This window comes from Salvelinus sp. IW2-2015, linkage group LG17 (genome assembly GCF_002910315.2).
Source record: "Salvelinus sp. IW2-2015 linkage group LG17, ASM291031v2, whole genome shotgun sequence".
Classification (NCBI taxonomy): Eukaryota; Metazoa; Chordata; class Actinopteri; order Salmoniformes; family Salmonidae; genus Salvelinus; species Salvelinus sp. IW2-2015.
The window spans coordinates 19,183,931-19,211,770 of record NC_036857.1 but is presented as its reverse complement, the minus strand read 5'-3'; the positions used below and the strand labels follow the sequence as shown (position 1 = coordinate 19,211,770).

Sequence of the window (27,840 nt, the reverse complement as noted above, 5' to 3'; positions counted from 1 at the left end):
CAGGCATGTAGTATGTCTACGACCGTGTCTGTAGAACCACTCAGCTAGTCTGTTGTCTCGATCACTGGTAGTGAGGTTCATAACTCTTCCCACCACAGTATCAATATTTCAGTCAATAATAGTGACCAATCACATGCTGATCAACACAAGCTCACACCTGTACCAGGGGGCTTCTATCCTAGAACTTAACATGCAAAACCCGAACATTGGGGCACATTATTCCTTATGCGTTTTAAGAAATATTGGTGTTTTTTTTTAATTATCTGCACAGTGGTGGATCTGTGAAGATCTCACCTTCTCACAGTCGTTCTCTGTGAACTTGCTGAGGAGCCTCGTCCTCTGCTGGGCTTTCAGGTTCCGCAGGCAGGAAGCTATGATGGAACACACGTGTTCTGCAAAGAGAAAATAACCAGATCAGTTCCACTGTGGCTTCATCAAGGTAGCCCAGCTTCATCTTCATGAGGGGTTAGAAGTAGCCTACTGTTATTGAACCCACAGTGCTAATATTATACTGTACGTAAAAATACTATGCATTTTCAGAATTCATAGGAGCAACAGACTATTGTAAAACGGATTATATTCCAAGATCAGGTTACAGTCTGGCAGTGGCAGGAATGGAAACATATAATGATTAGGACTGATGATAATTTTCTATTACTATGCAGAGATAAGCATGGAAAATCTTAGCAGGGAAAAATACAAAGTAATGAAATTTAAAAATCAATTTTCATTAAAGGCTGGCTGTAATACTCCACAACCTTTATGCTTGTCATTGAATATAATTTTCTGGTGGTGATAAAAAGCCCTTCTGTAGAGGGTGTGTGGCCATTTAATGAGCCTGGGCTCCAAAACCTCTGGTTAATTGACAAAATTAGTAACAAAAGGCAAATTGGTCCTACGAGTGCTATTGTTAACCTAATAACCAAAACACACATTTCACAGAACATTTACTCTACCCCAGTGACACACCACTTTTTTTCCAGCTTACACCTGCATCTGACATTTAGACCTAAATCTGACAAAATAATATGCTTATGAATCGGCCATACACAAAATACTAAAACAAAAGACAGAAAAATAACATTTACATGCTGATATGAAACTGTAATTTGACAATTAATAAGAGGTCAATTTCTAAGTTCAATTTATCTTGGAAGTTGCTAAGCAACAAGCACAAGACTTGATTCTATTTTGGTTTAAGACTCATCTTCAGGAAGGTGCTCAATACTGCTCTCCCATGTGCCACTTATCAACACATTTTGTAAGAGAGATAAATGCCATACAAAGCAAGCGCACAACTCTATTCACTAATTTTATAATTAACTGTTTGTGTTTATTATGATAGGTTTTACCATCTTAAGCTAATGTCAACAAGTGGACTGTCTACACATAATGAGGGGAATACAACTTCCGGGGACATTAGTTTGTCAACATAAGCCGAGTGGTAATTGTTGTCAGCACCTTGACACCACCGTGGGATGTTATTGATCGCTACTGGGCACTCTACACAAACAGGTGCACAAGATCGATGCTGATTAAGACATACCCTTGTCATCCAGTGAGGGGGTGTCATTAGACTACTGATGGCATGGGAGTTGCTGTCACTTCTCAAGCTTTAGGAGCTACACCATGCTGATCAGAAATCTTCAGCTTTTTTAATGAAAATGAACAGCCAAATAACTGGGCAAGGCAAGTATACAGGACCAAAGAAATACATTTAAATGGAAAAATATCACCCACCCTCTTATTATAAACTTATATTTTGGCAGTCACAGTGGTAGGCCTATTTCCCCACTAAATACTGTACAATAAGAGGGACATCAAATTCAGGAAGTAAACAGAGCAGCAGCATGTTCATCAAACAGCACCACAGAAAGGAAGTGCTGTCTCAGCTCTCCCTATCTCCAGAGGACCAGAGTCACATGGGCACAGTGGGGGTGTGGTGGCTGGGTGGGTAAATTAGGACATCATTAAAGCTAGTATAAGAAGTGCCTCTGGTGAAGGACTGGGACCACTGCTAAGACTCCCTGGGCTGAGCTGCAGAAGGCTGTGGAAGAAGTACTAGTCTGCAGTCGGTGGCAGTTCAACTCAAAGTCTGAGTGTGTTACAGTACCACTTGGGCTGTGTCTTAAATGCCACCCTATTCCTTATATAGTTCAATACTTTTAACAAAAGCCATGGGCCCTGGTCATAAGTAGTGCACTATATAAGGTATAGGTTTCCATTTCAGATGCAGCCCTGGCCTTTACCCTAGGCCAGACCTGCTCCTCTCTGTTATCAGGATAGGACGATGAGGTCTGTGAATGAGTGTCTCCACTATGGCACACTCCAGAGCCCCTCAATGAGAAAAGCCATTAGCCACAGGGCCATGGTCGCAGTGTGACATTCCACAGCCTGATCACTACACCCCAAGTGATAGAAGGCTTCAAGCTTGAACACCTAGCAGTAATAACAGCTCCATTAAATGTATGTAACTTATATTATGAATTTCTGCTGATAAATAGCCTACTGCAGGTTTTAGGCCTACTTAAGGCATGCAATCCTATTGTAAACTGTTTGGTTTTGAAGGGTTCCTGTAAATTGCACAAAGCAAAACCTTGCCACCCGTCAGGCCACTTTCTGTACCCACACTTGGATGGTTCCACGTGGTTGGTGCAACTTTGAGGGGTTGTTCGTCTAAATGCTTTCAAAGAGGAATAGAGGGTCTTCATTATTTGAAAAAATTATAAATATGGTCCGTAAGATAACTAGTGTTGAAATAAAAGGAATGGCTGAACGTGCTTAATGTTTAAATACAGTATGGTTGATTAACTGTATCGCTAATGATTTATCCAACTCTCTCCGTATCGCGATTCTATAAAACATCCGGCAGACCAATGTAATTTCAGTGAAAAAATTGGGTGGTGGTCACAAAAGTTTTTATTTTATTTTATTTTTTTACAGCTACCAGTTACCTTCAGATGAGTCCCATGATGGTTCGGACGCTACAGAAGTTCGCACATCAGACGAGTCAACGGAGAACACCATCATATTCGTGAGAGTCTCATCTTTCCAGAGTGGTCATATTAGTTTATAGTCCAAACTGTTCGGATGGAACAGACATTTTCATGAGAAAAACGATTTCAGGAAGTCTCATGGTCGACAAACACCACTGTAGCTTGGCCACTTTCCACCGTAGATGTGGAAGGACGACAGAGATCTCAATCCACTGCATCTGCCCATGTTAAACTGGCAGATTTTGATTGGGATTTTTGTATTTATTATTGGCCTCTCGAGTGGCGCTGTTGTCTAAGGCACTGCATCTCAGTGTAAGAGATGTAAGCCCCCCCCAAAAATCTAATCAAAGTTTATTTGTCACGTGCGCCGAATACAACAGGTGTAGACCTTACCGTGAAATGCTTACTTACAGGCTCTAACCAATAGTGCAAAAAAGGTATTAGGTGAAAAATAGGTAAGTAAAGAAATAAAACAAAAGTAAAAAGAAAGGCTATATACAGTAGCGAGGCTATAAAAGTAGCGAGGCTACATACAGACACCGGTTAGTCAAGCTGATTGAGGTAGTATGTACATGTAGATATGGTTAAAGTGACTATGCATATATGATGAACAGAGAGTAGCAGTAGCGTAAGAGGGGTTGGTGGGTGGTGGGACACAATGCAGATAGCCCGGTTAGCCAATGTGCGGGAGCACTGGTTGGTCAGCCCAATTGAGGTAGTATGTACATGAATGTATAGTTAGTGACTATGCTTATATGATAAACAGAGAGTAGCATCAGCGTAAAAGAGGGGGGGGGCACAATGCAAATAGTCCGGGTAGCCATTTGATTACCTGTTCAGGAGTCTTATGGCTTGGGGGTAAAAACTGTTGAGAAGCCTTTTTGTCCTAGACTTGGCACTCCGGTACCGCTTGCCATGCAGTACTAGAGAGAACAGGCTATGACTGGGGTGGCTGGGGTCTTTGACAATTTTTTGGGTTTTCCTCTGACACCGCCTGGTGTAGAGGTCCTGTATGGCAGGCAGCTTAGCCCCAGTGATGTACTGGGCCGTATGCACTACCCTCTGAAGTGCCTTGCGGTCAGAGGCCGAGCAATTGCCGTACCAGGCAGTGATGCAACCAGTCAGGATGCTCTAGATGTTGCAGCTGTAGAACCTTTTGAGGATCTCAGGACCCATGCCAAATCTTTTTAGTTTCCTGAGGGGGAATAGGCTTTGTTGTGCCCTCTTCACAACTGTCTTGGTGTGTTTGGACCATTCTACTTTGTTGTTGATGTGGACACCAAGGAACTTGAAGCTCTCAACCTGCTCCACTACAGCCCCGTCGATGAGAATGGGGGCGTGCTCGGTCCACTTTTTCCTGTAGTCCACAATCATCTTCTAAGTCTTGGTTACGTTGAGGGATAGGTTGTTATTCTGGCACCACCCGGCCAGGTCTCTGACCTCCTCCCTATAGGCTGTCTCGTTGTTGATCAGGCCTACCACTGTTGTGTCGTCTGCAAACTTAAATGATGGTGTTGGAGTCGTGCCTGGCCATGCAGTCGTGGGTGAACAGGGAGTACAGGAGGGGACTGAGCACACTCACCAAATGTCAGTTAATCGCCCAGCACTAGTTAATGGACTCATGCAACTAAACTAAAACACAATGGTATATCAAATACAGGCACGCTGTGTTCCAGAATTACACATAATAACAACGGTTTAACCCCATTCGCTCAATACAGGTAGGCCACATTAAGGCCAACTGTTCATTAGACGTGACCTAGAAAAATTATGCAGATCCTCCCGTTTGAATAGAACATCTATTAGCCTTATCAAAAGGCACATCACAACAAGACATAGCATACTATAGACTGCAATGGTTGCTACTGCTGCTGGTTTCTCATAGGCTGACCACACCGCTCGCATCTCGTGCGCTCGCGTTGCAAAATAACATTTGAAATCTATGTTATTCAATTATTGCACCCACACTGCTCGCTCGCACGCGTCAACAAGAGTCTGCGTTGCCAGGGGCTAAAATAGAAGTAATACTATGAAAGTTTAGATGCCAATCCCCATATAAGTTAAACGATGAAAAAGCCTGGAAGGAGGAGAGATGACTAGAAACGATTCGGTTGACCGTTTTATGTGTGGATTAATTGTTGGAGTAGAGGACCTTGTGCACTTCAGGTAAAATAACTCAATGTTTATATCCCAGGACAAATTAGCTAGCAACAGCAAGCTTGCTAAATAAGACAAATTAGCTGGCAAGTGTAAGCTAATTAGCTAAATTGACAAATGTTTAATGCTTTTTGACCTGTTCCCAAACTATGTAATTGGGTCAGAGTTTGTTTTGATATTTTAACCTGCGTGTCGTGATCGCGTTTGGTGTAGGGAGACAAAATAAATGTATGCACAATGGCGCACGCGCGCAGCCGGTTTGGGTTCCGTGTCAGAAAGTTGCTCAATGCAGCAGTGTGCTTGACCAGCTCCAACTGCCTCCTCTCCTCCTTGGTGAATAATGAGGAAATGCACGTTGAATGTAGAACTCATCAACTTAAAAAAGACTACACCGCCACCCCACTACCACTATGCCAATCCATAGTGCCCCATCTTCCAGAAATCAGCAGCAGGAGAGAACACTAAATGCTTTCCATATCACAGCCCCTGCAGCAGAGTGGGGGACAAGTGAAAAACATTAATGAGGAAATAATACCAATCTCTGGGAGAGCTGGCGTAGCGTCGGCTGTGAACAGTCTCAGTCTAGCGTGGTGATCAGATTCATGGGTGAGGAGCTCCAAGTACCAGAGACTTTCTGTTCCAGTCCAAGAGAACCAGAAAAAGGTGCCGCAATTTGACAAAGAAATGGTCCATGTTATTGCTGTATTACCATGATCAACACCTATTGAAAATATAATCTACAAAGAAAAGCTGCTACACGTCAACCTGGAGCAGCCATTAAAGTTAGAATCCGTAGCGGTGATAATGCCACGTCCGTTTTTGATATTACAACAAGGGTGTCGGATTTCACTGCACTCGCGATTTAACAGCAGAGTATGTACTACATTTTCTTTGTTACCTTAATGCTGGAGCTCCTCTCTGTCGTTTAATAATATGTTTAAACAATAACAAACGTGCCTGGGGCGGCCAGCGGCGATTTTTCACCTAATGCAGATCTCAGCTTTAAGTTAACATGCAAATAGAAAAGAGGGCCACGCTGCAATTGAGCTCAGAGGAGCAGTAGAGGTTAAGGGTGACAGGTCCTGACAGCTTGCCGCTGGGGAGAGATTGAACCAGAACCAGCCGTGCCCTGAAGAAAGCAATCAACCCTTAAGAGTAGACCACAGGCACCTCTGCAAAGTACAGGCTCTCATCTGTACTGTCTGAGGATCCCACTATACCTGACTAGAATAGTCCAGGGGAAGAAATCACTGACATGGCTGGGCTGTACTTCATAAGGTATTTTGATTGTCGACACCCATGTGATGCCTACACTATGGCTCCTATCACTGCTGGGTATCAGCAACAATGAAATGGATTGACCAAGTTTCAAACCAATTCAAAATAGATTTATATGCAGGTATGCATGAGTTCCCCATGATCAAAATCCCTCATTGACAACACAGGAGACTGAACAGGGCTGTAATACAGCAACTAATCATCCAGCTTGAATTCAAAGGATTGAGACTACTGGTAGATTAAAACCAGTGTGATATTGTGCACTGATCACAATAATTGTTAACTAGACCTATCACCTAAAACAAAGTGATCTCCTAAAAACACATCTACTACAGCTCCTATTCTTCTGTCATTTCAGTATGACGTGAAAACGGGAATAATAGAGACATTAAAGAAACACCAAGGCATTAGCTCAACATCCAAGGAAAACAAAACAGACTATAAAAGGGCTGCGGTCAAAACTACTGTGCTGCTGGATGTAAATGAGCTGTTTACTTCTGTTCTACCACACTGTGTGCATCATTAGCTTGCTAAATATAGTCTGCCACCGTCTGTACATCTAGAATCTCATTCAATCTATGTACAACATTAGGACATGGAAATGAACACAGATCTAAAAAGGTAGGCTATCGGCTATCTGAAATATTTTCTTATAACATCTTCTCTTGATGTATTTGTATCTTATGTATACAAATGTCTGACAATTCGCAGCCATTGGGCCTCAGTATATTTTCAGAGGCGATTTCATGGGGATCAATCTCTCTGTATGACAGAGAGAGGGGTTTGGAGAGTGCTTTGCCTCTTAATTACTTAGTCTCATTTGTAGCTGCTGATAATTAATTAATCTATGACTGCATTGTGTTATTCTTGAGAACCAATTTTCCCATCCGTTTTTCAATTACAGCAAAGGAGGTGCCACTCTAGGTCTAATTACTGTCACATGCTATATGACAAATCCTATGGTCATGTGGAAATCATATGCCCTCAAAACAATAGCAATTTAATACGCATTCTAAAATGTCACTGCTAAATTATGAAAAAGCGACGACTCAAAATGTTGCAAAAGTGCCAAATAGTGCTTACACTACTTTATAAATGGTTGTCACTCAAAATAATATATAAAACACAAATGATGTAAGGACACATCTTAGTCAATAAATTATGCTATGCATTAGGAACATGGCTAGGCATATGAAAAGGGTTATTATAGTCCAAGGGTACGTTACTAGCGGTAGTCCACTGTTCTATAACCTAGATGTCCTCCTGCCTCAGCATACAATTACTCTAAGCATTAAAAGCGGGACACAGCAGTGTAACCATACTTCATGGCTGGCTGGCTTGGCTGTGACTAGTGGGAGGTTCATCAGTGGGAGCACCAGGGGGATAGGCTTTAGCAGGCCCTGTTATCTCAGGCTATTCTGCAGGTCTCAGGTTAATTAATTCTGTCCCCCACATGAAGGGGACAGACAAAGGAAGCCAATTTGTTCACCTTGGGTGGGCTGTCAGGACATATGAAATATAATTAGAGAGAGAGATGTTTTCCTGTTGGTTGACCACCTCATCAAAAGGGGGAGGGGAGGGTGGCTGATAAGCACTGATAAGCATTTTCTTATTTCACAACGCAAGTGTGGTTTCTGAGAAGAAAATCAAACAAATGAATCAAAGCTATATTGATAACAAATCGACAGACTAAAAAGCCATCAAACAACCCTGATTCGATCTCCTGCCATGGCAAATTGTGTTTTGGGTACTCAGTGGGACAGTTGTAAGCTTTTGCAGATTTTGCTGAGGAAATATCTACTGTAATGTAACTTCAGACAAACAATCATTTCTTGTTTCCAATGGAAATTTGGAGTGTATAGAGAAATTAGTAAACCTTCATGTTCTTTGTCTACTGTCCCAGCTTTCCTCATCTTTTTAGGGGTCTTCATGAACAGGGGGAAGATGGTCCTCAGGCCCAGGATGTCCACAAACTTGTGGCAGTTATCAGAACCCTCTGGGCCAATCATGCCGTGGTCTAAGACCTTCAGAGCGCTGGTCCGAGACATTTTCTTTTCCCTGGGAAGTGTACAAAAAAAAACATTTCAGAAAGGCTCAACTATCTCTGGCACAACAGCTAGCTCACAGCATGTTCATGATGGTCTTTTGCCAGGCACACAGACTTAGTGACCTAGCAACATGGAGTCCCTCTCCCCTATCTAAATCTATAGGCAGTCCTTTAAAGATAACTCCTCATAACACAACGTTTCTGCAGCTTATGAGGTAGTACATTTTTTTGACAAAGTTAAATGGTTTTAAGAATGCAGAGGCAATTATAAAGATGCCTTCAACCGTGTTCCTAAGCTCATATTGCAAACCCCTTGATAAAGCCTAACCTCTGCTTCAATACTTTTCTCTATTTTTGTAGAGGTGCAGAACTTATGATTCTGTGAATCTCAAGGGAAGTGAAAAGAGAGAGTTACACGTTCCTCCCTAGATAACCCATTCTGAAAGCTTTCTCCTGTGGATGATATAAAAGTGAGTTTTGCATTGCTATAATTATACTGAACAAAAATATGAATGCAACATGTAAAGTGTTGGTCCCATGTTTCATGAACTGAAATAAATAATCACAGAAATGTTCCATACTCACAAAAAGCTTATTTTTTTATTTTTATCATTTTTTATTTTATTTTTTTACATCCCTGTTAGTGACCATTTCTCCTTTGCCAAGATAATCCATCCACCTGACAGGTGTGGCATATCAAGAAGATTATTAAACAGCATGATCATTACACAGGTGCACCCTGTGCTGGGGACATACAACGCCACTGTAAAATGTACAGTTTTGTCACACAATTCCACAGATGTCTCAAGTTTTGAAGGAGCAAAAATCACGAGGCCCATGTTTATTAAGGTATCTGTGACCAACAGATGCACATCTGTATTCCCAGTCACGTGAAATCCATAAATCCATGTTCCGCTTATACTTTTGTTCAGTATAGATGTCGATTTGTGTAAATCCGGCTGTCTGCCGGGCGTCTGCATGATGATTAGAGCTTGGGCATGGAGGGTTTCATAAATGCGTGTAACGTTTATTTATTGCTCTTTAAGGTCAATGCCATGGTTCTTCAGCGCCGTGTCGACTGATTGACTGGACTGGCAGCTGAGCAGAGTCAGAGACGTGCTTTGTGAAAAAAGACACTCAACCCTGTCAATGTATATACAGTGCATTCGGAAAGTATTCAGACCCCTTCACTTATACCACATTTTGTTACGTTTAGAGCCTTATTCTAAAATGGATTAAATACATGTTTTTCCTCATCGATCTACACACAATACCCAATTATGACAAAGCGAAAATAAGTTTAGAAATTGTTGCAAATGTATTCAAAATAAACATAAATACCTTATTTACATAAGTATTCAGACCCTTTGCTATGAGACTGGAAATTGAGCTCAGGTACATCCTGTTTCCATCCTTGAGATGTTTCTACAACTTCATTGATTGAATTGATTGAACATTATTTAGAAAGGCACACACCTGTCTATATAAGGTCCCACAGATGACTGTGCATGTCAGAGCAAAAACCAAGCCATGAGGTTGAAGGAATTGTCTGTGGAGCTCCGAGACAGGATTGTGTCGAGGCACAGATCAAGATTGAACTCTTTGGCCTGAATGCCAAGTGTCACGTCTGGAGGAAACCAGGCACCATCCCTACGGTGAAGCATGGTGGTGGCAACATCATGTTGTGGGGATGTTTTTCAGCGGCAGGAAGAATAGTAAGGATCGAGGGAAAGATGAACAGAGCAAAGTACAGAGTGATCCTTGATGAAAACCTGCTCCAGAGCGCTCAGGACCTTGGAAGGTGAACCTTCGCCCTAGTCTAACGGGACAACGACCCTAACACACAGCCAAGACAATGCAGGAGTGGCTTCGGGACAAGTCTCTAAATGTCATTGAGTGGCCCAGCCAGAGCCCAGACTTGAACCCAGTCGAACATCTCTGGAGAGACCTGAAAATAGCTGAGCAGCTACGCTCCCTATCCAACCTGACAGAGCTTGATAGGATCTGCAGAGAAGGATGGGAGAAACTCCCCAAATAAAGGTGTACCAAGCTTGTAGCGTCATACCCAAGAAGACTCATGGCTTTACTTTCAACAAAGTAAAGGGTCTGAATACTTGTGTAAATGTGATATTGCCATTTATTTTTAATACATTAGCAATAATTTCTAAAAACCTGTTTTCGCTTTGTCATTATGAGGTATTGTGTGTAGATTGATGAAAAACATTTATTTAATCAGTTTTAGAATAAGGCTGTAACGTAACAAAATGTGGATAAAGTGAAGAGAACTGAATACTTTCCGAATGCACTGTAAATCCCTACTTAGATATCAGATCACCAGTGACCAGTGTGAATTGAAAGGAGGGTTTAAAAAAGGCCTAGAGCCAAGCCAAGTACCTCCTTTGAGGAGGTACTTAGATGGTTTGTTTCAACCAACAGCTTAAGACATTCAATTACTGAAATATTCAAAACGGAGCTGTGTGTGTGGAGGTGTTCAACATCAAGGTCTTTACCTAAGCATGAGGTTCATAAGCTGCAGACCCTCTCCCCTGAGGAAGCGGTCCCGGTTGGCAGCCAGCATCAGACAGGAGCACAGGGCATCAAACAGGTTCTCCATCATCTCCTGCTCCTCTGCCGTGGCTGGGTTGTGGCGCTTGAACACCTGAAGTAGAATGACACCCACAGCTCATCACCAGGGTTGGGTAGGTTACTTTCTAAATGTAATCCGGTAGTCATTAGTTACCTGTCCCTGTCCAACACTTATCAGTAACGTAACACTTTGATTACCCAAACTGAGTAATGTAATCTGATTACTTAGTTAATTTTAGATGACTTCCCCTTAAGAGGCATTAGGAGAAGACAAAAGTTACAATTACCAATTGAACAACATCTATTGTAGGATAAATAGATGTTAGGGGTTTACATAGCTGGCCATAAATGGATGTTGCATTTTACTTTATGGGTTGGTTATGTACTAATCCATTACTTTCTACAACAGACAATAATAATAATAATACGATTATGCTCCCTCTTTACATTACAAACCAAAGTCTGGAAATCTGACAGTCATGCCAATCAATATAATATCCTTTGATCTTAAAAAACAGGACTTGGAATTAAGAGCATTAGCCAAAAACGAAGGATTTATTAGCCTACTCTGTTTATGATTTTGTTGTGATGGAGGATTGGGCTCATTGTTTTGAGTTGAAAAATAAATGCTGCTCTCATGGAATGGCATGCTTTGAGCACTACCGAAAAGTCCCTTTTGCATGTGAGAAATGAATGACATATGCTGCATTTGCTATAGCCCTATTGTTTACGCTTTTGTTGGTGACACTTTGATATCGTGATAATTTGCAGCTGTTTAAGTCAATCAAAAGTGTGTGAGTTTGAGCATATGTCCGTTAGGCTTATAGAATATTTTTTTGAATCAGCACAAATTTTATTGAGCAACAAAAGCCCCACTCGTGGTCTTCTTAAATTTAACTTGTCTTTGACTGTATGGAGCACAATACCACAGAGGAGTTTAGAAGGGAGGAACTCTGATTTGAATGTCATTAAGCAAACAGAAAGTTGATTAAAAAAAAAATCAAAATCACTACAATATATCAAACATCCTTTCTGAATTTGAAAGTAATCATCTAGTTTTCAAAAGTATCTGTAATTTTATTACAATATCTATGCTGGTAACGGATTACATGTAATCCATTACTCCCCAACCTTGTCTATCACCAGGGAACTGACATGGCCAGAAATTACTTTGAACTGTGATGCTGGTAAATTCAGTATAAATGCAATAAATTATGTACTGGTTTGGCTCATTGGCAGACTTTAAACAGTGTAACTGTAATTCATTTTTGGTTGTGTATGATAAAACTCACAAAGATAGAACAGTATTCAACCAAATACATTTTGGGTGCAGTGCCCTCGGAACTAAGGACACACTGAAACCTTGCAACCGGCATCACCAACAAAGTGGAGAGACTTACGAAGCAAAGCAGAAAATCTGTCTAGCATCAAGTTACACTTCAAAATGTTATTCATTTGCATTAGACAGAATTATACTGGAGACCTTGAATATATCAAATATTATAATACTTAGCCAAAAGAATCCTGCACATAAGGCTAATCTAACTGAGGTTGTGTTCATGAAGTGGGTATGGATAGATCACTACTGTAAAGAACACAGTTCTTATGAGCTGCTGAAACTTCAACAGTGTGATGTAAGGTGTGTGTGAGAGAGAGACCATGATGAATCAGAGAGAGAGAAGGAGCAGGAGCAGTAGAAAATGTGAACAGACAGGTTGGTCAAATCCCTAGGAGTCTTACAGAGAGCTGCTGCAGTAAAACGTCAATCCCATCCAGCTCCCCCAAGAGCTCCCTGGTGCCTGGAGGTAGGTAGGTAGGTGTAGAGAGAGCGTGAGAGAGAGAGAAACTTAAAATATTGTGGACATAAACATTGACAAACATAGTTAGAGCGGGACGGTGGGAGACTGAATCGATCGAGGCAGCACAACCAACCTAGGCAACTAAACTCAGAGGGGGAGACCAAGAAGAAAATTAGATAGGACAGAATATCAATGTGGCCCAGTGCATTATTGTTCTGGACATAGTCCCTGACTGTCATCCAGCAGCACTAGAAGGCCTTCTGGACCTAGCCACTCAGAAACGAACAAAAGTGTACTTTAACCAGTCATGTTACTCTACTATTTTGGTCCACAGACAGAGTAAGCACACCAAACACCTCTGTGGCTATGTTTATTCGACAATAACACATTCGACTAGAGCAGTTTTCATCACTTTGTACAGCAAGTAGAGGAGAAAGGGCTGTAAATTTACTGTCATTGTTTTGAAGCAAGATAGCCAAGATTTCACTGCAGTACAGCTTGTTAGCATCGAATGGAATCTTTGCCTGAAAGAGAGAAAGGGTGGGGGTGATGAATGCCAAAATCAGTGACAGCATGAGCAATTGAAAGCCTATATGCTGTACTGTAGGTACTGGTCCAGAACAGACATTTTCAATGAGACACATCCAACCAGCCTGCAAAAACCTCTACATAAAGCATCAATAAGCCATGGATTGTGTCATTTTCAGTCATATCCTCACCTTTATTCTCTTTAGCAACCACTGCATGAGTCCTTGCTGAGCTGCTTCTGTGCACAGGCCAGGCCTGAACTCTGCCATGTTCTCAATGATGGCTGATGGAGAGTGATGGGAGAGAAGAGAGGCGAATGACTTTCAGATTATGACAGCACCTCGCTGAGAAGTATAGAGGTCTCAGATTCCTTTGCTAATACTTGCATTATAAAGCCGTCTGAGACACCTTATATCTCAATCAGCCAGGAGAAGGTCGGCAAAATCCCAGAGGAGAGAGAGACGACAGAAGGACAAGGAGAAGGAGCAATATAGGCCTGCTGAAGAAGAGGGAAGCCTTTATCACTAATTCCAGCTGAGCAGACACCATCCTGGAGGACATGAGCCTCTGAGCCCCAACCACGAAGCAGACAAAAGGCTTATTCAAGCCTGGAGAGCTGCCTTGATAAGACGCCATCAAAACACTAGGCGCACTGAGCCCAAATGTAATGATTAAATAATCGGAACGTGTTTCTTCTATGTGAATAGAATGGAGGGCATCTCACTGATTCACAAACCGTTAGGACATGTTATGACAAACAGATTTTCAGACTATGGGCTAAAACTGCTCCACGCCAGCATTTACAAACATTTTAATAATCCCCATATTTTGTCCAATCATTCTGCAGTGGGTCTTACCTAACGTGTTGTAGACTCCATCTGCCTCCTCCTTCACCTGCTCATCCAGCCTCTCCATGTTCTGCACCAGAAGGGCCACAACCTGTCCCTCCAACTACAGTTAGAGAAGAAGACAGGCTGTTTCATCACAGCATTATGGAATACTGTGTGGTTGAGTGACAACAATAAAGGCTCAGGCCTAATTTCCGTTGTTAACTTATAAGTCATATAAGACCAGAGTGATTTGACCTTTGCCTCCATGGTCTTTCTAAATGTCAGCCGACATTATGATGGGGTACTCAACCTTTTCCAGAAAACCGCCAATACCTGTGCTGCTGTCAAAGTGAGTGCAAAGGGAGGGCTAAGGCTTCCGCATGCTTCGTTTGGAAACGAACGAGTGTGCGCGCATACTCCCATAAAAGACCTTAGCTTGAAATACCAGAAAAGACCAGGCAAAAGTAATGTTTGTCCATCTTGAGACGCCGTAGCCAGTATACACTCCTCAAAATAGTCAGAATTAATCTAAGACAACTCAAGAAATCGGTCATTCATTTTGCAGTTTTTGCAGAGATCTTAGTCGCGCAATTTTACATCTAAGATGTTCGGTGCAATATTTCTCAAGTGAAAGAATATGCATGAAAACGAGTAATCTATCGTTGAATGACAACAAACACTTTATTGAAGGATCCCTACCGTTGACCAATGACCGACGAAGGGGCGTAAACTTCAGCTCTGAAGTTCGCCTCAAGATTTTTCTTTGGAACGAACAGCCCAAAAAAACCTTGCAGAAGACCAGAACTAACATAAACGTCACAAAATGTCGTCATAATATATGCACAAGCTGTTTCGGATGGGAAGCACGCGGACGACTTAAGACAGACCATTTCACTAAGGCAATGGACATTAGCTGGGATTGAATCTGCTTTTAATCTTTTGAGTTTATCATCAGCATCAATATGGTTGTAGGGGGGATGAGAAATAACACAAAATGGCAGCTAGCCATGACTTGATTGTATACAAACAAAATGGACTCACCAAAGAGTCTATGAGTACTTCCGCGCCCTCCTCACTTTCATGAAGTGTGTCGATGTCCGTCAGCTCTTGTAACAAATCAACCACTGCAATGGCGATATGTAGGAGAGGCTAAGGATTTTTACAGTGGGTAGTAATATGTTTGATTTTTTCTAGGTTCAGTTTTGAATAATTAGTAGCCTTATTCAAGGTAAAATGCATAGAATAGCATTAGTCAATGGTTTAACAAGTGCAGGTAAATTAACTGAATTTAACAGTGAATGATGCCCAGTAAGCAATCTTTGAAGGAAAGGATATCTGTGTTCTCGTGGCTGAGTAAGCCCAGCAGGGAATGGACAGCATTGAGCTCCACCAAGAGGTGGTAGAGATCAGGCATGGTGGCGATGACATGCATCTCCTGGATGATGTCATTCAGATCCAGCTCTGTTTCCATGAACCTGAGCAGAGGCATAAATAAAGTATGTCAGAAATGGAAAATAAGTCCAGACTTGTTGAATGCAATGTCATGTAATTAAAGACTGGAGCAGATCAATTTACCCTTAAAATAGAATTATACCTTTATAAGACAAAAGCATGAATACTTCAGGTATAACTAGGGCTGGCACGATTACCGTATAAACGTGAAACCGACGGTTATGGATGAAGACCGCCATGAAAATAAAATAACCGTCATAACTGTTTTAACAAAAGAGTCTTCGGTGCCTAAGCAACGCCCCCCTCCCTGCAGTCTAGGTTGAAGATGACTAAGGGTGTGTTTGTAAATTCACTCTGGAGTGTGAGTGCACTCTGGGGGTTCTTATATTCAGAGCGTTGTCAGATTATCTGTGTGTAAATTCAGTGTTTACGCTCTTGGATTGTTCAGAGTGCACACTGGACGCTCTGGTCTAGGGGGAAAAGTATGTAAGCATTATAACCTAACGGCAGTCAAGCACCCAAGTTAACTGGCTAAAGTTGGCTAGCTTGCTAGCTACTGCCAGACACAAATGAGAGAACACCTCACTGACTATTTTACTCGCCCTAGTAGAGCTGGTTGGACTGTTGTCCTGTTATCTAGAGCGTTGGGTATTGTAACTGTGCTGCTAGCAACAATTTATTTTCGTTTTTTTGTCTGATGTTTACTGATACCTGTCAAATTCAATGGGTGTTGAGGGTTCGTCAATTCATCAGTTATTCTGCACTCTGTCACACAAACGAGAGAGCTCTGAAATCGGAGTAGATAGCCAAAGCAAATTTACGAACAAAGGTTAAGACAAGAGGATTCTAATATCCCACAACTCCTTGCAGCAACGGGACCAGCTATTCTAGTCAACAACGGCGCTGGTATTTCGCAACGGCACATCACATAAACCTGTTAATATTCAAAAAGTTTACACATGGAATCCTAACCTGTTATCGTCAATCTAGCCTACAGCCCATGCAGTCAGGAGTGGAGGAGAAAATGTACCTCTTAAAATAAATAAATAATATATATACACATACACACACAGCTGAAGTCGGAAGTTTACATACACTTTACACACAACATACACAACTCGTTTTTCAAACACTCCACAAATTTCCTGTTGGATGTGTTTCAAGGACTACCTTCAAACTCAGTGGCTCTTTGCTTGACATCTTGGGAAAATCTAAAGAAATCAGCCAAGACCTCAGAATTTTTTTTGTAGACCTACACAAGTCTTGTTCTTCCTTGGGAGCAATTTCCAAACGCCTGAAGGTACCACGTTCAACTGCACAAACAACAGTATCCAAGTATATACACCATGGAACCACGCAGCCGTCATACCGCTCAAGAAGGAAACTTGTTCTGTCTCCTAGAGATGAACGTACTTTGGTGCGAAAAGTGCAAATCAATCCCAGAACAGCAGCAAAGGACCTTGTGAAGATGCTGGAGGAAACAGGCACAAAAGTTACTATATCCACAGTAAAACGAGTCCTATATCGACATAACCTGAAAGGCCGCTCAGCAAGGAAGCCACTTCTCCAAAACCGCCATAAAAAAAGCCAGACTACGGTTTGCAATTGCACAAAGATGTACAATTGCAAAGATGTGCAAATGTCCTCTGGTCTGATGAAACAAAAATAGAACTGTTTGGCCATAATGACCATTGTTACATTGAGGAAAAAGGGGGATGCTTGCAAGCCGAAGAACACCATCCCAACCGTGAAGCACGGTTGTGGCAGCATCATGTTAGCATCATGTTGTGGAGGTGCTTTGCTGCTAGAGGGACTGGTGCACTTCACAAAATAGATGGCATCATGAGGGAGGAAAATTATGTGGATATATTGAAGCAACATCTCAAGACATCAGTCAGGAAGTTAAAGCTTGGTCGCAAATGGGTCTTCCAAATGGACAATGACCCCAAGCATACTTCCAAGTTGTGGCAAAATGGCTTAAGGACAACAAAGTCAAGGTATTGGAGTGGCCATCACAAAGCCCTGACCTCAATCCTATAGAAAATGTGTGGGCAGAACTGAAAAAGCGTGTGCGAGCAAGGAGGCCTACAAACCTAACTCCGTTACACCAGCTCTGTCAGGAGGCACGGGCCAAAATTCAGCCAATTTATTGTGGGGAGCTTGTGGATGGCTACCCGAAATGTTTGACCCAAGTTAAACAATTTGAAGGCAATGCTACCAAATACTAATTGAGTGTATGCAAACTTCTGACTCACTGGGAATGTGATGAAAGAAAATAAAGCTGAAATAAATCACTCTCTCTACTATGGAGGTGTGTTGGGTCATTGCCCTGTTGAAAAACAAGTGATAGTACCACTAAGCCCAAACCAGATGGGACGGCGTATCGCTGCAGAATGCTGTGATAATCATGCTGGTTAAGTGTGCCTAGAATTCTAAATAAATCACAGACAGGGTCAACAGCAAAGCACCCCCACACATCCTCCATGCTTCACGGTGGGATCCACACATGCAGAGATCATCCGTTCACCTACTCTGCGTCTCACAAAGAAATGGCGGTTGGAACCCCAAAATAAAAAAGAACATTTGGAGTCATCAGACGAAAGGACATATTTCCACCTGTCTAATCTCCATTGCTCGTGTTTCATAGCCCAAGCAAGTCTCTTCTTATTGGTGTTCTTTAGTAGTGGTTTCTTTGCAGCAATTCGACCATGAAGGCCTGATTCAAACAGTCTCCTCTGAACAGTTGATGTTGAGATGTGTCTGTTACTTGAACTCAGTGAAGCATTTATTTGGTCTGCAATCTGTGGTGCAGTTAACTCTTAAAGAACTCTGCAGTAGAGGTAACTCTGGGCGTTCCTTTCCTGTGGCGGTCCTCATGAGAACCAGTTTCATCATAGCGCTTGATGGTTTTTGCAACTGCCCATGAAGAAACTTAAAGTCATTTCACTTTGCTTATTTGAGCTGTTCTTGCCATAATATGGACTTGTTATTTGTCCAAATATGGCTATCTTCTTCCTACCTTGTCACAACACTACTGATTGGCTCAAACACATTAAGGAAAGAAAATCAAATTTACTTTTAACAAGGCACACCTGTTAATTGAAATGCATTCCAGGTCACTACCTCATGAAGCTGGTTGAGAGAATGCCAAGAGTGTGCAAAGCTGGCATCAAGACAAAGGGTGACTACTTTGAAGAACCTCAAATATAAAGTCATCCAAAGTTCCATGACCGTCACAGCCTTATGTATAAATGTCCCTCATTAACTCACCTCCCCGGGGTGTCTGGGAACTTTATCCTCAGCTCCTGGTTTTTGTAGGACCTTTTTTCAAAGGTCAGGATCATTTTCTTCACCGAACTCTCATCCACTGGTTCACCCTGAAAACAGAGTGCCCTTTTGTGAAAAGTGTAACCAAGACAACAAAAAAGTATTTTAGGAACAAGATCAGCACATTTAACGCCGCATGAGAGAAGACGGCTGACGCTTTAAGTGCTCCTAATCAACTGATTTTCTGTTCGTTTTTTTGCGTTGTTTGTAACTTATTGTTTTTACTTATTTTGTACATAATGTTGCTGCTACCGTCTCTTACGACCGAAAATAACTTCTGGACATCAGAACAACGATTACTCATCACGAACTGGCAGAAGCTTTTTTTTCCTTTAACGAGTCCGAAGTGAAGGACATACTGCTTTACCGGGAACAGGCCCAAATCCCCGTCATTTGCGTGAAGAGAAGACGGAGAAAAAGAGGGCGGAGGTGGGCCTGACTTCTGAGAATTCGTAGGCGATTGAATAAACACCCACTGCCTTCCGTTCTACTAGCTAATGTGCAATCATTGGAAAATAAAATCGACGACCTACGAGGAAGATTAAACTAACAACGGGACATTAAAAACGAATATCTTACGCGTCACGGAGTCGTGGCTGAACGACAACATTATCAACATACAGCTAGCTGGTTATACGCTCTATCGGCAGGATAGAACAGTGGCGTCTGGTAAGACAAGGGGTGGCATCCTATGTAAATGTGTAAACAACAGCTGGTGCACAATATCTAAGGAAGTCTCAAGGTTTTGCTCCCCTGAGGTAGAGTATCTCATGATAAGCTGTAGACCACACCATCTGTATTTTTTGTAGCTGTCTATTTACCACCACAGACGGATGCTGGCAACAAGACCGCACTGAATGAGCTGTATTCCGCCATAAGCAAACATGAAAACTCTCATCCAGAGGCGGCGCTCCTAGTGGCCGGGAACTTTAATGCAGGGAAACTGAAATCCGTTTTATCAAATTTCTATCAGCATGTTAAAAGTGCAACCAGAGGGAAAAAAACTCCACCACCTTTATCCATTTGGCAAATCTGACCATAATTATATCCTCCCGATTCCTGTTTACAAGCAAAAATGAAAGCAGGAAGCACCAGTGACTTGACCAATAAAAGTGGTCAGATGAAGCAGATGCTAAGCTACAGGACCGTTTTGCAAGCACAGACTGGAATATGTTCCGGGATTCCTCCGATGGCATTGAGGAGTACACCACATCAGTCATTGGCTTCATCAATAAGTGCATCGATGACGTCGTCCCCACAGTGACTACGTACATACCCAACCAGAAGCAATGGATTACAGACAACATCCACACTGAGCTAAAAGCTAGAGCTGCCGCTTTCAAGGTGCAGGACTAACCCGGAAGCTTATAAGAAATCCCACTATGCCCTCCAACGAACCATCAAACAGGCAAAGCGTCAATACAGGACCAAGATCAAATCGTACTACACTGACTACGACGCTCGTCAGATGTGGCAGGGCTTGCAAGCCATTACAGACTACAAAGGGAAGCACAGGCGAGAGCTGCCCAGTGACACGCATACCAGACAGGCTAAACTACTTCTACGATCGCTTCGAGGCAAATTACACTGAAACATGCATGAGAGCACCAGCTGTTCCGGGAGACTGTGTGATCACGCTCTCCGAAGCCGATGTGAGTAAGACCTTTAAACAGGCTCAACATTCACAAGGCCAGACGGATTTCCAGGATGTGTACTGCAAGCATGCGCTGAACAACTAGCAAGTGTCTTCACTGACATTTTCAACCTCTCCCTGTCCGAGTCTGTAATGCCAACATGTTTTAAGCAGACTACCATAGTCCCTGTGCCCAAGAATACTAAGGTAACCTGCCTAAACGACTACCGACCCATAGCACTTACATCTGTAGCCATGAAGTGCTTTGAAAGGCTGGTCATGGCTCACAACACCATTATCCCAGAAACACTAAACGGACTCCAATTTGCAAATGCCCTATGTGAGAATGCCATTCATTGACTACAGCTCAGCGTTCAACACCATAGTGCCCTCAAAGCTCATCACTCTGCAACTGGATCCTGGACTTCCTGACGGGCCGCCCCCCAGGTGGTAAGGGTAGGTAACAACACATCCGCCACGCTGATCCTCAACACAGGGGCCCTTCAGGGGTGTGTGCTTAGTCCCGTCCTGTACTCCCTGTTCACTCATGACTGCACGGCCAGGCACAACTTCAACACCATCATTAAGTTTGCCGATGACACAACAGTGCTCGGCCTGATCACCAACAAGACAGCCTATAGGGAGGTGGTCAGAGATCTGGCCGTGTGGTGACAGGATAACAACCTCTCCCTCAACGTGATCAAGACAAAGGAGATGATTGTGGACTACAGGAAAAGGAAGCCCGAGCACGCCCCCATTCTCATCAACAGGTCTGCAGTGGAGCAGGTTGAGAGCTTCAAGTTCCTTGGTGTCCACATCACCAACAAACTAACATGGTCCAAGCACACCAAGACAGTCGTGACGTGGGCACGACAAAACCTATTCCCCCTCAGGAGACTGAAAAGATTTGGCATTGATCCTCAGATCCTCAAAAGGTTCTACAGCTGCACCATCGAGAGCATCCTGACTGGTTGCATCACTGCCTGGTATGGCAACTGCTCAGCCTCCGACCGCATGGCACTACAGAGGGTAGTGCCAACGGCCCAGTACATCACTGGGGCCAAGCTTCCTGCCATCCAGGACCTCTATACCAGGCGGTGTCAGAGGAAGGCCCTAAAAATTATCAAAGACTCCATCCACCCTAGTCATAGACTGTTCTCTCTGCTACCGCATGCAAGCGGTACCAGAGCGCCAAGTCTAGGTCCAAGAGGCTTCTAAACAGCGTCTACCCCCAAGCCATAAGACTCCTGAACATCTAATCAAGTGGCTACCCAGACTATTTGCATTGCTGCCCCCTCTTTTACACCATTGTTACTCTGTTATTATCTATGCATAGTCACTTTAATAACTCTACCTACATGTACATATTACCTCAATTACCTCCACTAACTGGTGCCCCCGCACATTGACTCATTACCGGTACCCCCTGTATATATTCTCGCTATTATTTTACTGCTGCTCTTTAATTACTTGTTCCTCTTATTTCTTATTCTTATTTTTTTAACTGCATTGTTGGTTAAGGGCTTGTAAGTAAGCATTTCACTGTAAGGTCTACACCTGTTGTATTCGGCGCATATGACTAAAACAATTTGATTTGATTGATTTTATGTCAGTAAAACTGTGCCCACCTCTTGGTCGTCTGCATCCTCATCATCATCCATGAGTTTCTCCAGTATCTTCTTCCTGTCACCACTCGGGTCCTCACCGTCATCTCTCTCCAGGCGTCTGGCCAGTTCTCTGCCAACCTTCTTGCTTCTGGGGTCATCATCATCATCATCCCGCAGACGCTTTGCCCCCCTGTCAGGCTACAATGAAGATCACACCATCAACACCATGTTGAGCAGGTACATCAAAACAGGGATGTCAAGTCATAAGGCTTTGCAATGTATCCAAGCAAACAGTTAATAATGTAGCAAATGCATTCATCTTTACATGCAACAGCACTTGATTTTCTGATACACACTATGGCCAAAAGTATGTGGACAAATTCAAATGTGTGTATTCCACACCCATTGCTGACAGGTGTATAAAATTGAGCACACAGCCATGCAATCTCCATAGAAGAACATTGGCCTTACTGAAGAGCTCAGTGACTTTCAATGTGGTACCATCATTGGATGCCACCTTTCAAACAACGGCTCTGCCGAGAAGTGGTCAGCCACACAAGCTCACAGAACAGAACTGCCGAATTCTAAAGCACGTAAAAATCATCTGTCCTCGGTTGCAACACTCACTACCGAGTTCCAAACTGCCCCTGGAAGCAACGTCAGCACAAGAACTGTATGTCGGGAGCGTCACGAAATGTGTTTCCGTGGCCGATCAGCTGCACACAAGCCTAAGATCACCACGTGCAATGCCAAGCGGCAGCAGGAGTTGTTTAAAGCTCACCGCCATTGGACTCTGGAAACGAGTTTTCTGGAGTGATGAATCGCGCTTCACAATCTGGCAGTCCGACGGACGTATCTGGGTTTGGCGGATGCCAGGAGAACGCTACAGTGCCTTGCAAAAGTATTCACCCCCGTGGCGGTTTTTCTATTTTGTTGCATTACAACCTGTAATTTAAATGGATTTTTATTTGGATTTCATGTAATGGACAGACACAAAATAGTCCAAATTGAAATGGAAAAAAAAATACCAAGGGGGTGAATACTTTCACAAGCCACTGTACCTGCCCCAATGTATAGTGCCAACTGTAAAGTTTTGGTGGAGGAGGAATAATGGTCTGGGGCTGCTTGTTCATAATTCATGCCCCTTAGTTCCAGTGAAGGGAAATCTTAACGCTACGGCACGCAATGACATTCTAGACGATTCTGTGCTTCCAACTTTCTGGCAACAGTTTGGGGAATGCCCTTTCCTGTTTCAGCATGACAATGCCCCCGTGCACAAATCGAGGTACATACATAATTGGATTGTTGAGATCAGTGTGGAAGAACTTGACTGGCATGCGCAGAGCCCTGACCTCAACCCTATACAACACCTTTGGGATGAATTGGAAAGCTGACTGCAAACCAGGCCTAATCGCCCAACATCAGTGCCCGACCTCTCTAATGATCTTGTGGCTGAATGGAAGCAAGTTTCTGCACCAATGTTCCAACATCTAGTGGCAAGCCTTCCCAGAAGAGTGGAGGATGTTATAGCAGGAAAGGGGTGACCAACCATATTAATGCCCATTATTTTGAAATGGGATGTTCGACGAACAGGTGTCCACATACTGTTGGCCATGTAGTGTGCTCAAGAAATTACATTCCACGAAAGCAACATTACTTTAGCTAACAAGGCTGAGCCACAGATAGAAAAAAGAGCAAATATCTTCAGCTGAAGTAGGCAAGCGTTTGTATCACAAGGTAGCTAGCTTAGCTAGATACTGTAAGTTAGTTAGCTACAGTAACTTGTTACCTTTACGTGCTAACTTTAGTTAGGCTAAATTGACATCAGATAGCCAACTCTTTAAATTTGTCACAACATTAACTAGCTAAGCGAACTTAGTTTATTCGCTAATTACCAATCATTTTAGCCAGAAGATAACAGTTAGGGCTAGAGTCAAAGACGCTGTTTACAGAACCCTTATTTTGCTAGCTAACTAACGTTACCGGTAAGTTAGCTAGCTGGGATATGTCTAACCAGCTAATTACCTGATAATTCAGTAGCTCGCCTACGTCCATGACGAAATGTTAAGTTTCGGGAAAACGTTACAGTTATCAACAATGAATTGTGGCTATGTCAGCCTCGCAATGTCCAGCTACAAACTTAAAACAGCAAATGTTACCGTAAAGCACTGCGTCGTCGTGATATTCTGAAGAGGAGGCTTGCTTTGGGGAACTGTGATGGGGACTTGACATTCTAAGGGCCTTAGCTTGTAGGTCCCCGTAAATTAAGAGGCAACACGTTTTCCTGTTTACTTTACAAGTTGCACAGATACTATAGAATGACATTGAATTTACATTTATTGTTATACGATAATTATGCAGGTGGTAACTTTTACAGGACTTTATTTTATTTTCAGGATTTGTTTCCTGAACCATATCTGCAGTTTGCAGCATTTTAATTACATAATCATAATACTGTTATTAATTTAAAAATAATTACAGAGCAACTATGGCATGATGCAACACACGCACACACACAGTCACACACAAATACACGTACACACTCTACACAGCATTGAAAGTCCTCTAACAGAGTGTCTGTAAAAAGAAAAAGAGAAATAAAGATTCAGCGCAAGGCTGCATGTGAGACAAGCAGAAAACCACTTTTTCAATCTGCATCATTCGGGATTTATGAGTGTTGTCTGGCAGGGGCCTCCATGTTGTCACCCTTCACTGTGACCAGCGATCTGTGACAGTAGTGCAATAGCAACAATATCCAAACAGGAGGCCATTGTAAACCAGTCAAGCTTGCGATGCTAGCAACACAAGGGAAAAGAGAGGAGACGGGCAGTAAAATTCTAAGTTAGAAAACACAAGCACTTTGCCAAGGCAAAATACTCACACTTCATGACGCTGTTACAATTGATGGAAAATATGGTTGTTCTTACCAATCCAGTGAAGATGACCCTACTGTATAAAAGCCAAGCAGAGTGTTGATAAACAGGTGTTGATAAACAAAGAAGGAGAAAAGTGTGAGTGGCTATGGTCAACGGTCAGCAGTGTCTCCAAAACCCCCTGCTATGTAGGTAATTAAAATCTGTCTTACCTCACACTACACATGCTGTGTTTGAGATGGAAAATATACCATAAGGGCTCCAAGAAACGCTGCTGGAGGTGGCATCTCTCATAACCTTGGCAGCCATGAATGATGAGCAGTGTGTGGTAACGCTAAATTTAATGTAGGCTTTTTCCATTTCAAGGAGTCCACAATTGTTATTTTAATGTTCTCCATGGCTATATTACTTTGTCCTGTCTGGGTGTTTTGCTTGGTTGAAACTTTCCTGCGAAGACATAAGAGAACATTGTTACTGTTATTATGAAGACTTAAAGTTGGAGAAAGAACCCATGATTAATGGTACTGCATTACAAACCAGGCCCAAGGCACTTGGCCCTGGAAACCATTGGAACATCTATTAAACCTGTAAAATTAATGTTTGGCTGAAAATAATTACCCAGAGACTTAATTACCAACGATTTTTATGGCCCTCTGGTTGTTGTAGTTTTTCTATTACCTCCCTCCTAAAGCAATAAAACAAGGCCAGCTGTGGTGCTATTAAAAACTCTCTATCCTCCTCCAGACTTAAAACTGGATTAACTGCAGTCAAAACCTTGTTTAATCTTTAATACACAGATATAACATCAACTATTGTTTTAAAGACGTTAACCTGTTCCTTAACACAAAGATGGTCAAGGAAAGCGTATAGGAAAGCCTATAACTGAGCTTTATTATATTAAAGGTACACTCAGTGTAAATGAAATTTCCACAAGCAGCACTGCAGATATTGAGATGAGCGAGACGCAAGGCTTCACTCTCGCACAGTCACACATCTGTGCATGTGCATGAGTTCGCTTCACACTTTTACAGCGTGGGAGCCACAGGACAAAACAGAGGAGAAGTTGAACCTCGTGTTTCAATGCTCTTAATTGATATGGAAATTGACCACTATGCGGTTTACTTTCTGCATCTACGTCATATCTCTGAGTCTTTCTTTAATCAACATAAGATGTGGTTACTGGTTACAGTTTCCTCTACTTTGTCCTTATGGCATTCAAATCAACATGCAGGAGCATATTCCTAATAGTGGCCTTGACAACAATGTTAATCAACAACCATCTGCAAGGGGATCCCCTGACAGAAGGAAAGCCTTGTCAGAACGTGATGTCTGCCTCAAAATGTGTTAATATTCAGCTCCTCTATACAACAAAGACATGACGTACATTGGATGTGAATACAAGTACTAGTAGAGGAGGCTGGTGAAGGGAGGACATTTCATAAAAATGAATGGAATGAAGTGAATGGAATGGTATCAAACACATGGAAACCAGGTGTTTGATGTGTTTGAGACCATTCCATTAATTCTGTTACAGACAATATTTGCCTGTCCTCCCCATTTAATGTGCCACCAGCCACCACTGCAAATATTATATAGGAATATGTAAGTTTAAGGTAAAAAAAAAAAGACCTTGTCAGTACCATTAGGGATGCATGCCTGAGGAGTCAGTGAAAGGCAGGTACTGTAAAACATAAAACAGAAGATGTCACAGATGACAGGTTTCCTCATTTCTGTCCAGCTGCAGTGCAGTCATCATGTGAGCAATGACTTTCAAGGACCATTTGCCAAAAAGTTTTTAAAAATCTTTAAATCAATCAGCTCTTGTTTCCTCCTGCTGAACCCCAAAGCCACCATGAATCTCCCCTGTTCAGCATAATTAAATTAACTTGTACCATGATCCCTGAAGATGCTGGGCTTTTCACACAGTGTCTGCTCACTGTGTTAATGACATCTCTTCCCCCCAATGTATTTGGGCTGTGCCGCTGGATCCTTTCCATTGAATTCCATCCGTTTCCTTTCATTCGGAGCAATATAATTTCACACAAGCTGTGAGAGCTGATTACGCTAATCTGCAGAGGTCGCCAGTGATTGCATCGCAGCTACGCTGAGTGTGCCGGGCTCCACACTGTGACTTCATTATTTAACATCAGGGGGATATGGTGGCCTGACTTTGTGAAATACAAAGCATTGTTTGGCCCATGAGTCAGATGGTGCAATAAAATGAATTGCATAATTCCTTCTGAGATATTTCCACCACACACATGTTTCCCTCCCCAAAACAATTGGTGTTCATAAGTGTTGTACCTAGTTAAATAAATATATATATTTTTTAATATAATAAATGTGGGCCTATACAGGTGTAGGATCTTAATTTGATAACTTTCCTGCAATGCATTTGAGGTTTAAAAAGGCTTCTGAAATTAGTAATTTCCACATTAAAATTTCAGACTTGATTTTTCCCTCACGAAAAATGTATTCTGCCTTGTTCACCTGCCTTGGCGTTTCTTCTATTTTGTTGCATTACAACCTGTAATTTAAATTGATTTTTATTTGGATTTCATGTAATGGATAGACACAAAATAGTCCAAATTGGTGAAGTGAAATAAAAAAAATACTTGTTTAAAAAAATTCTAAATATATATTTATTTTAAGTGGTGAGTACATATGTATTCACCCCCTTTGCTATGAAGCCTCTAAATAGGATCTGGTGCAACCAATTACCTTCAG

The 27,840-nt window shown here is 42.3% G+C and overlaps 1 protein-coding gene and 1 long non-coding RNA gene across 3 annotated transcripts in view; both read right to left on the bottom strand.

Annotated features, from left to right (window-relative positions):
- The window catches only part of LOC111976805 (beta-catenin-like protein 1), a 37,814-nt gene extending 13,404 nt beyond the window's left edge, over nt 1-24,410 (bottom strand). For both annotated transcript variants that reach the window (XM_024005947.2, XM_024005948.2), the window contains exons 1-12: nt 24,266-24,410; nt 22,262-22,438; nt 18,944-19,050; nt 15,557-15,696; nt 15,263-15,360; nt 14,249-14,342; nt 13,583-13,674; nt 13,315-13,387; nt 12,805-12,863; nt 10,989-11,137; nt 8,308-8,489; nt 295-392 (exon numbers count right to left, since the gene is read on the bottom strand). In XM_024005947.2, coding sequence (XP_023861715.1) covers nt 295-392; nt 8,308-8,489; nt 10,989-11,137; nt 12,805-12,863; nt 13,315-13,387; nt 13,583-13,674; nt 14,249-14,342; nt 15,263-15,360; nt 15,557-15,696; nt 18,944-19,050; nt 22,262-22,438; nt 24,266-24,295 — 1,299 coding nt within the window. In that variant the 5' untranslated portion in view covers nt 24,296-24,410. The remainder of the gene's footprint in view (nt 1-294; nt 393-8,307; nt 8,490-10,988; nt 11,138-12,804; nt 12,864-13,314; nt 13,388-13,582; nt 13,675-14,248; nt 14,343-15,262; nt 15,361-15,556; nt 15,697-18,943; nt 19,051-22,261; nt 22,439-24,265) is intronic.
- A 110-nt stretch (nt 24,411-24,520) lies between these two features.
- Nucleotides 24,521-27,232, bottom strand: LOC111976806 (uncharacterized). The gene is made up of 5 exons (XR_002878966.1): nt 27,006-27,232; nt 26,754-26,794; nt 25,326-25,560; nt 25,168-25,189; nt 24,521-25,035 (listed from the first exon to the last, which is right to left on the bottom strand). It is a non-coding gene; the product is annotated as an uncharacterized lncRNA (long non-coding RNA).
- Nucleotides 27,233-27,840: the final 608 nt, after the last annotated feature.